Source organism: Neopelma chrysocephalum, unplaced genomic scaffold (assembly GCF_003984885.1).
Source record: "Neopelma chrysocephalum unplaced genomic scaffold, ASM398488v2 Primary Assembly neopelma1_237, whole genome shotgun sequence".
NCBI lineage: Eukaryota > Metazoa > Chordata > Aves > Passeriformes > Pipridae > Neopelma > Neopelma chrysocephalum.
In genome coordinates, this window is record NW_020897899.1 from 689 (window position 1) to 10,622 (window position 9,934).

At 65.6% G+C, this 9,934-nt stretch overlaps 1 protein-coding gene across 1 annotated transcript; it reads left to right on the forward strand.

Annotated features, from left to right (window-relative positions):
- The first annotated feature begins 721 nt into the window (after positions 1-721).
- CUNH20orf27 (chromosome unknown C20orf27 homolog) lies at positions 722-9,311 on the forward strand. The gene is given in 7 exon segments (XM_027703550.1): positions 722-834; positions 1,176-1,275; positions 3,952-3,988; positions 3,990-4,089; positions 6,997-7,135; positions 7,867-7,983; positions 9,117-9,311. Coding segments are annotated over 6 exon segments (513 nt in total). The 5' UTR covers positions 722-834; positions 1,176-1,256; the 3' UTR covers positions 9,218-9,311.
- The last annotated feature ends 623 nt before the right edge of the window (positions 9,312-9,934 follow it).

Below are 9,934 nucleotides of genomic sequence, written 5' to 3' on the forward strand. Positions count from 1 at the left end.
ATGGGATGGGGTGGGGATGGGATGGGACAAGATGGGATGGAATTGGAATTAAGATGGAATGGGGATGGGATGGGATGGGATGGGATGGGATGGGATGAGATGGGATGGGATGGGATGGGATGGGATGGGATGGGATGGGATGGGATGGGATGAGATGGGATGGGATGGGATGGGAGGGGATGGGATGGGAGGGGTTGGGATGGGGGTGGGATGAAATGGAATGAGATGGATTGGGATGGGATTTGATGGGATGGGATGACATGGAATGAGATGGATTGGGATGGGATGGGATTTGATGGGATGGGATGGGATGGCATGGGATGGGATGGTATAGGATGGGATGGGATGGGATGGGGATGGGATGGAAGAGGATGGGATGGGATTTGATGGGATGGGATGAGATGGGATGAGATGTACTGGGATGGGATGGGGTGGAACGGGCCCTCCCCGCGGTGTCGCGGCGCTGTCGCGATCGGTGCCGGAGCCCCCCGCCCTCGGTCCATCGCCCCGTTTCCATGGCAACGCCCCCGCGCACCGGGGGTCCCGCCCCCCCCTCCCCGCAGTTCCCCCTCCGCCCGCAGGGGGCGCCCTCGCCGCGCGCGCCCGCCTCCCATTGGCTGCCGCGGCCCCGGCCCCGCCCCCGGCAACGGCCCCGCCCCCCGCAACGCTCGGGGAAGGCCGTTGGGGGGCGGGGCCCGGGGGCGTGACCGGCGGGGCCGCCGACCAATGGGAGCGGCGCTGGGGGAGCGCCGGCCAATGGGAGCGAGGGGGCGGGGCCCGGCAGCGGGAAGCGGGGACCGGGAGCGGAGCGGCCGCGGAGGGGACGGAACGGGGGTGAGAGGGGATGGGGGGATACGGGGGGACACGGGGGGATACGGGGGGCGAGAGGGGACACCGGGGGGTGAGACGGGATGGGGAGAACGGGGGGACACGGGGGGGACGCGGGGGGGGAGCGGGGGGGGGGGGGGGGGGGGGGGGGGAACGGGGGTGGTGAGAGGGGACAGCGGGAGGTGAGAGGGGATGGGGAGGAACGAGGGGACGGGGGGGACACACGGGGAGTGAGAGGGCATGGGGGGAATCCCCCCTTTCCCAGAGCCGCGGGGGGAGTTCCCTGCCTATTCCCTGCCCATTCCCTGCCCTTTCCCGGCTCATTCCCTGCCCGCTCCCTGCTCCAGCTCCGTTCCCGGACGATGCGCCCCTGCTCCGGCAACTGAAGTCGGACACACGGACAGCAGAGGGGACACGAGGGGACACGCATGGCGACGGGCGGCAGGGGTGAGTCCGGGTGCCGTGTCCCCTCTCGGGATCCCTGCCCGGATCCAGGGCCAGGCTCGTGCTTTGGTGTCCCTTCCCCCGGCTCCCCCCTGTCCGTGGCCTTCCCGGGGTTTCCCTCTGCCCATAATCCTGCTGGAGGGGCCCCTCTTCCATATCTAGGAGTTCAAGAGCTGCCTGGAGCTTTTGGGGTCCCCTCTGCCCTGCTGGGGGGTCCCTCTGTCCCTATCCAGGGACTCAGGGGCTGCCTGGAGCTTTTGGGGTCCCCTCTGCCCATAATCCTGTTGGGAGGTCCTTTGGCCCTGCCGGGGGGTTCCTTTGTCCGTATCCAGGGATGTGAGGGGCTGCCTGGAGCTTTTGGGGTCCCCTGGCCCTGTCCGTGCCAGGGGGTCCCTCTGCCTGTATCCAGGGATTCAGGTTTCCCTGGAACAGCCCATGGAGGGGATGAGCAGGTCGGTGGCCAGGGGGAACCAGGGGGACATTCCTGCTGTCCAGGGGGGACCAGGGGGACATTCCTGCTGTTCAGGGGGTCCCTGCTCACCCCTCCAGTGACAAGCACAGCCCTGGCACCCCCCACTCCCGGGGTGCTCGTGGATCCCAGTGTCTCCCAAAAGGCTCTGGCAGTGCCAGACTGGGGGGTCTGGAGGTGAGGCAAAGCCCGAGGGGGCTCTTTGTGCCATCCCCGGGTGGGATTTGGCTCCTGTGTGCTCCCAGCATCCCGGGGGGAACAGGGCTGGGGCGGCTCCATCCCGAGGGCTTCGCTCCCTCCACAGCCTCCTCCTCCTCCATCCCGGCAGGATGAGGCTGGAGAGCAACAGGAGCAACAGGAGAGGGGCTGGGGGGACCTGGGGGGGCCCCTGGGGACACCTGGGTGTCCTCATTTTGGGGGACATGGGGAGTCCAAGAGTCCAACAGGTCCTGGGGACCCTCCTGCCATGGGCATGGAGGGAAAAATGCCAGATCCAGGGGATTTCCTGCCTGGCACCCCTGGCCTGGGACCCCTCCAGTGCCACTGTCACCCCCCAGGCTCTTCCAGGGCTGTCCCCACCTGGCAGGTCCCCACTGTCCCCTCGGGAGCCAGGACAGGGCCATGGCACGGGACAGCCACTCGAGGTCACCGGGATGGGAAACAGGGATGGGACACCGGGATGAGACACGGGGAGGGGACACTGGGATGCCAGGCCAGCTGCTCACGGTGCCAGCTCCATCCTCCTGCAGCTCCATCCTCCTGGAGCCTCCCTGTGCCCGGAATTTCCCTGGCTGTGCCAGCCCGGAATGGGGTGGCCATGCCCTGTGTCCCCCCGGGTGCTGTCCCCAGGTGTCACCCGTCCCCCTGTGTGACAAAGCCTCCTTTGGGATTATCCCTTTGGGATTCCGGGAGCTCTCCCATCCCCGCCGTGGGATCGGGATGTGGGATCCGCCGAGATCCTCAGGATTGGTGGCGCCCGGGAGGGGTCAGTGGGGCGGGGGGGGTGGCCGTGCCCTGTCCCGGGGGGGGTCCCCCGCGTGTCCCCGTGTGTGGCCACGTCCCTCTGGTCGCCGTGTCCCTCGTGTCCCTCGCTGTCCCCTGCGTGTGGAAGGGATTTCGGCCGCGCTGTTCCGGCTGAACAATGCCGGGTCATTAAATCCCGGGATTCCCGGCGCTTCCAGCACAAAGAGCCTTTTCTTCAGGCAAGGAGGCGACAATCTGCTGCCGGCGCTGCCAGATGGAGGCAGCGGGGCCGGGGGCTCGGGGGGGAGGAGGAGGAGGAGGAGGAGGAGGAGGAGGAGGAAGAGAGGCTGCTTTTCCCGGGAAGCTCCCACAGAGCCTGATGGAACCGAGCACGTGCAAATCCCCCCGGGGGTTGTGCCTGTGTCACCTCCGGGGGCTCGGGGGCTGCTCCCCAAAATCCTGGCCCGGGGATGTGTGGGGGGCTGTCCTGCCCCCCTGGCCTCGTCCCACCCGTGTCCCCTTCCCCAGGAGGGCCTGGCTGGGGGGGGGGAGCGGGTGCTGCCGAGCCTAGGGGACACTTGGGGACCCTTGGGGACCTTCTGAGCATCATCTGGTGGCAGGTCCCTGCTCGGAGAGGAGCTCCCTGTGTCCCTGTGTCCCCAGCCCGTGTCACCGCTTGGCCTAAGGAAGTCACAGGAGGGAGCAGATGCTGCTGAGCCCAGGGGACACTTGGGGACCCTTGGAGACCCTCCGGGCATGGGGTGGTGGCAGGTCCCTGCTCCCTGTGACCCCTGTGTCCCAGCCCGTGTCACCGCTTGTCCTAAGGAAGTCACAGGAGAGATCAGATGCTGCCGAACCCAGGGGACACTTGGGGACCCTCGGGGACCCTCGGGGACCCTCTGGGCATGGGGTGGTGGCAGGTCCCTGCTTCCTGTGTCCCTGTGTCCCCTGTGTCCCAGCCTGTGTCACCTCTTGTCCTAAGGAAGTCACAGGAGGGAGCAGAGGGGGACACTTGGGGACCCTCGGGGACCCTCTGGGCATGGGGTGGTGGCAGGTCCCTGCTCCCCGTGTCACTGTGTCCCTGTGTCCCCAGCCCCTGGCACAGGGATGGGGGGGAGACGGGGAAGCCCCTCCGTGTCCGAGGACACTCCGGCCTCGCCCCGTGTGTCCCCCCAGCCCCTGATGGGGGGTCCCAGCCCCTGTTGGGGGGTCCTGGGCCGTGACCGGGGGGCTCTGTGACCCCGCAGGCAGCAAGGGCAAGGGGGGCTCGGTGCGTTTCGCCCCCAGCCCCCCCCCCCGAGGGGGCCCACGTGCACTTCCAGGAGCAGCTCCACGACTCGGCCGTGATGGTGACCCAGGAGAAGGACGGCGGCTTCCTGGTCAAGGTGGGCACAGGGGGTGGGCACAGGGGTGGGCACAGGGGGGATGGGTCACCCTGGGCTCGTCTAGAGGGGTTGGAGCCATCCTGGGGGGGCTCTGGGGCACGTTTCCATCGCTCCGTGTCCTCACGGTCCTCCCGAGCTCCCCATCACACCCTGGGGGGGTCCTGGGAGCCCCCCAAACCCCGTGTGTTCCCCCGGGGGTGTTCATACCCTGGGGGGGGTCCCGGGAGCCCCCCAAACCCCGTGTGCTCCCCCGAGCTCCCCATCACACCCTGGGGGGGTCCCGGGAGCCCCCCAAACCCCATGTCCTCCCCCGGGGGGTGTCCGTGATGCTCCCCAGGGCACTACTGGGTGCTGGGCTCTGGATTCTCCCGTTTTTCCCCCAGATCCATCCCCGGGAGCAGGTTTGGGTGTCACAGTCGGTTCTGGGGACCCGCTGGGTGATGTTGGGGACACGGGGCACCCTCCCCTCTGCCCGGTTCGGGGGGGGCTGAGCCGGGTCTCAACCTCACTCCCTCCCTCCAGCCGCATTCCCGAGGGTGGTCCTGGCTGGTCCGGGGGCGGTGACAGGGAGGGGACAGGGAGGGGACACCGAGAGCCCCCCGCGGTGGCACCTCGTGCTCCGCCCGCGGCTGCCGGGGCTGAGTCAGAGCCGTGCAGGGGTGGCTCCCGGGCGGGAAGGGGGGGCTCCCGAAAAGGGGGGTGGATGCTCTTGTTCCCCCCGTGCAGCGCGTGATGAACACCCCGTGATGGACACCCCGTGACGGGGGGGGACATGGCAGAGCCCCCACACCCGGCTGGGGGACAGGGGGGACGCAGGGGAGGATGGCAGAGCCCCCCCACAGCCAGGGAGGGGACAGAGGGGGGGATGGCAGAGCCCCCACACCCCCCAGCTCAGGGATGGGGCGTCCCTGGTGGGGTTATGGGGTGTCTCATGGGGTTATGGGGTCCCTGATGGGGTTATGGGGTGTCTCATGGGGTTATGGGGTCCCTGGTGGAGTTATAGGGTCCCTGATGGGGTTATGGGGTGTTTGATGGGGATATGGAGGTCCCTGATGGGGTTATGGGGTGTCTGATGGGGTTATGGGGTGTCTGATGAGGATATGGGGTCCCTGGTGGGACCATGGGGGTCCCTGGTGGAGTTATGGGGTCCCTGATGGGGTTATGGGGCCCCTGATGGGGATATGGGATCCCTGATGGGGTTATGGGGTGTCTCATGGGGTTATGGGGTCCCTGATGGGGCCATGGGGGTCCTTGATGGAGTTATAGGGTCCCTGATGGGGTTATGGGGTGTCTGATGGGGATATGGAGGTTCCTGATGGGGCCATGGAGGTCCCTGATTGGGTCATGGGGGTCCCTGATGGGGTTATAGGGTTCCTGATGGGGTTATGGGGTCCCTGATGGGCCCATGGTGGTCCCTGATGGGGCCATGGGGGTCCGGGACAGGTCCAGCAGGTCTGGGGTGCTCCCGGCCCTCCGGAGAAAAGGCTCCTTAGGGCTGGTGCCAAATGGTTTTCCATGGTTTAAAAGGGATAAGTCATGGAATGGTGTGGGCAGAAAAGGACCCAAAGCCCACCCAGGGACACCTTCCACCAGCCCAGGTGGCTCCAAACCCTGTCCAGCCTGGCCTGGAACACTTCCAGGGATCCAGGGGCAGCCACAGCTTCTCTGGGAAATCCATTCCAGCCCCTCCCCACCCTCACAGGGAAGAATTTCTCCCCAATATCCCACCCAAATCTCCCCTTTCCCAGTGGGAAGCCATTCCCTGTCCCTCCATGCCTTGTCCCCAGTCCCTCTCCAGCTCTCCTGGAGCCCCTTCAGGCCCTGCAAGGGGCTCTCAGCTCTCCCTGGAGCCTTCTCTTCTCCAGGTGCTGGGTCTGGACAGGGGTTTTGGGAATATTCCCCCTCTGGCAGTTTGGGATCCCAGCTCTGCTCCGGGCTGTCCCTCAGGAATGGTTTGGGTCCCACCCAGCTCGCTGCTCCCTTCCCAAAATGGATTTTTCCGAGGCCTCCGGCTCCGGAGGGATCTGCTTTTCATCATGGGAAGACACACTCCTGGCTTTTCCAGACCTGGAATGCCTCGTGCTGGAAAACTCCTCCCGTGACCCCCTCGGGTTGTTATTCCCAGAGTTTTGCCCCAAACTGGGTGGTTTTGCCGCTTTTTTTGTCCAAAAGGATCGTGTTTGTTACGTTTTCCCAACTATTTAGGACACGAATTCCACCCCCAGGATTAGTCAGGGGGATATTTAGGACACAATGACCCCCCAGGTGCTTTCCCCTCCTTCCTGGGGACAATCCAGGATGGTGCCATGGGGTGACCCCCCCGTGCCCCCCCCATTCCAGGTGGGATTCCTGAAGATCCTGCACAAGTAGGAGATCCCCAGGGGAGAAATTCCATGGGAAGACTCACTCCTGGCTTTTCCAGCCCTGGAATGGCTCCTGCTGGAAAGCTGCTCCCGTGACCCCCTCGGGTTGTTATTCCCAGAGTTTTGCCCCAAACTGGGTGTTTTTGCCGCTTTTTTTGTCCAAAATGATCACATTTGTTACGTTTTCCCAACTATTTAGGACACGAATTCCACCCCCCAGGATTAATCAGGGGGGATATTTAGGACACAACGACCCTCCAGGTGCTTTCCCCTCCTTCCTGGGGACAATCTGGGCCGGAATCTGTTATTCCCAGAGTTTTGCCCCAAACTGGGTGTTTTTGCCACTTTTTTTGTCCAAAACGATGGCGTTTGTTACATTTTCCCAACTGATTAGGACACGAATTCCACCCCCCAGGATTAATCAGGGGGATATTTAGGACACAATGACCTGCCCCCCCCCCTTTCTGGGGACAATCCGGGCCGGTGCCAGTGTGGGACCACCCCTGGTTCCATGGGTGACCCCCCCGTGCCCCCCTCATTCCAGGTGGGATTCCTGAAGATCCTGCACAAGTACGAGATCACCTTCCTGCTGCCCCTGGAGCAGAGGGGAGGGGGGGACGTGTGTGCCCTCCCCGTCCCCAACCCCAACCTGCGGGTCCTCAGCGTCACCCCCCTGCCAGAAGGTAACGTGGCCCCCCCTTGTCCCCTCCTGCCCCCACAGCAGCCCCTGTGCCCGTCCCCAGGTGGGCACAGCCAGGGTCAGGGGGTGCAGAGCCCCCCAAATTCCTCCCCCCGCGTTCCACGGGGGTGGGTTGGATTGTGGGAATGTTCCCTTCCCCGGGGGGGGTCTCCAAATCCCAGGACTTGTCCTTTCCTGGGGAGGGGTGGGATGGGCATGGGAGGGGTGGAATGGGCTTGAGAAGGGTGGGATGGGCATGGGAGGGGTGGGATGGGCTTGAGAAGGGTGGGATGGGCACGGGAAGGGTGGGATGGGCATAAGAGGGTGGGTTGGGCACGGGAAGGGCGGGATGGACTTGAGAAGGGTGGGAAGGGCAGGGGAGGGGTGGGATGGGCATAGGAGGGGTGGAATGGGCTTGAGAAGGGTGGGATGGGCATAAGAGGGTGGGATGGGCACGGGAAGAGTGGGATGGGCACGGGAAGAGTGGGATGGGCATGGGAGGGGTGGGAAGGGTACAGGGGACATGCTGGGAGGATAGAAAGGGTGCAGGGTAGGGCAGGTACAGGCAGGGCGGGAAGGGTGCAGGCAGGGTGCAGAGGTCACAGGAAGGGTGGGAAGGATGGGAAGGGCACAGGCAGGGCAGGGAAGGGTCAGGCAGGGCAGGGAAGGTGCAGGCAGGGCAGGGAAGGTGCAGGCAGGGCCCAGGCAGGGCTCAGCCCCCCCCCGTGTCCCCAGGGCTGAGCGTGCACTGCGAGTACACGGCGCACAAGGAGGGGGTGCTGAGGGAGGAGCTGCTCTTGGCCACCCCCGGCCACGGCCACGTCAGGGTCACCGTCCAGGCCCGGGTCATGGGTAAGGGGCAGCGCCTCGGGGGGCTCAGGGGGGGCTGGGGCTCGGCCTGTGCCCCCAGCATGGCCCCTCTGCCCCCGTTGTCCCAGTGCGAGTGTCCGACCCCTTGGGAAAGGGCCTAAACTGGGGGATTTTCACCCCAAAATCGCTGCCCTGAGGGCACCCTGGGAAGGGGTGCGGGGAGGGGGGTGTGATCCCAACATCCCCAGTGTCCCCATGCCTGGCCAGGCTGGGGTTCCTCCCCCAGCTCCCCACAGCCCCCCCTGTGTCCCCCCACCCCTGGGCAGTGCTGAGGAATTGCCTAAACCAGGGGATTTTTCACCCCAAAATCTGCCACCCTGAGGGCCAAGGAGACACTGGGAAGGGTTGCAGGGAGGGAAGGGTGTTGGGTGACCCCAATATCCTCGGGGTTGAGACCATTTCCAGACTGGGGTTCCCCCACAGCACCCCCAGTCACCCCCTGCCCCCCAACCCTCGGGGGCTGTGCTGAGGAATTGCCTAAACCAGGGAATTTTTCACCCCAAAATCCACCACCCTGAGGGCTGAGGAGACCCTGGGAAGGGGTGTGGGGAGACCCTCACATCCCCGGGGTTGGGATCCTGGCAGGGCTGGGGTATCCCCCAGCTCCCCCTTTTCCCCCGTGTCCCCCCGCCCCATATCCCGGCCACCCCCAGCCCCCCGTGCCCCCCAGCACTCGGAGGCTGTCCCCACCCCTGGGCAGTGCTGAGGAATTGCCTAAACCAGGGGATTTTCACCCCAAAACCACCACCCTGAGGGCTGAGGAGACCCTGGGAAGGGGTGCGGGGTGACCCCGACATCCCTGGGTTTGGGATCCTGGCAGGGCCGGGGTCCCCCTCAGCTCCCTCTTGCCCCCCCCCATATCCCGGCCACCCCCGTGCCCCCCAACCCTCGGGGGGCTGCCCTACTCCTGGCAGGGACAGGGACGGGGCACAGTGTCCCCTCCCCGGGACCGGCACCGCCCGCGGGCATCCCCTGGGATGGAAAGCGAGCCCCAAATCTGCTCCACCCCGCCCCAAAAAGGGGTGTTCCCCCCCCTCCCCACCTCTGGGCAGTGTCCCCGGGGCTGTCCCCAAGGCCGGGGCTGTCCCCAAGGCCACCCCCCCTTTTGTCCCCAGACCGGCACCACGGGACGCCGATGCTGCTGGACGGGGTTCGCTGCGTGGGCGCCGAGCTCGAGTACGACTCGGAGCAGAGCGACTGGCACGGCTTCGACTGAGCCCCCCCGGCCCCGGCGCGGGGTCGGGGGGTCCCCACAGCGCGGGTGGGGGGGGTCCCCACGGCCGGGGAGTGGGGGGGACCCCCCCATTGCTGCCTCCAGCTGCTGCTGCTGCCGCTCCCCCCTCCCCGCGGCCCCGGGGTGCCCCAGCACGGCGGGATCCGGGGGGGATTTTGCCTCCTGGGGTGGGATTTTTTCCTCCCCCGGGGGGAAATTTTGCCTCCTGGGGTGGGATTTGCCCCCCGGGGGGAGGGATTTTGCCTGTGGAATGTGGAGCTGAGCTGGGGCGGGAGTGGGGGAGCTCCGTGTCCCCGTCCGTGTCCTCGTGTTGCTGCCAGCGCCTCGTTCTCCTCCTCCTCCTCCTCCTCTTTCTCCTCTCCTTGGGCTTTCCCCCCCCGCCCCTTTTCCTGTTTTCCCGCCTCTTGTTGTTATTTTTTCGCTCTTTTTTCCCCACTTTTTCTCATGGTACAAGGACCAGGAGAAGTTTCTAAAGCAACAGGAGGCTTTATGTGCCTATATATATATATATATATATAAATATAGAGTTATCTTACATGCCTGGGGATGCATGGGGGGGGGGGCAAAGTACAAAATCCCACCTTGGGAAATAATAACATCCCGCTGGGAAGGGGCTGGAGCTCAGTTCCCCTGCATTAACCCCCCCTGGGAGCGGAGGGTGGGGGCACAGGGGACACCCCCAGGCTGGGGGGGGGGGGG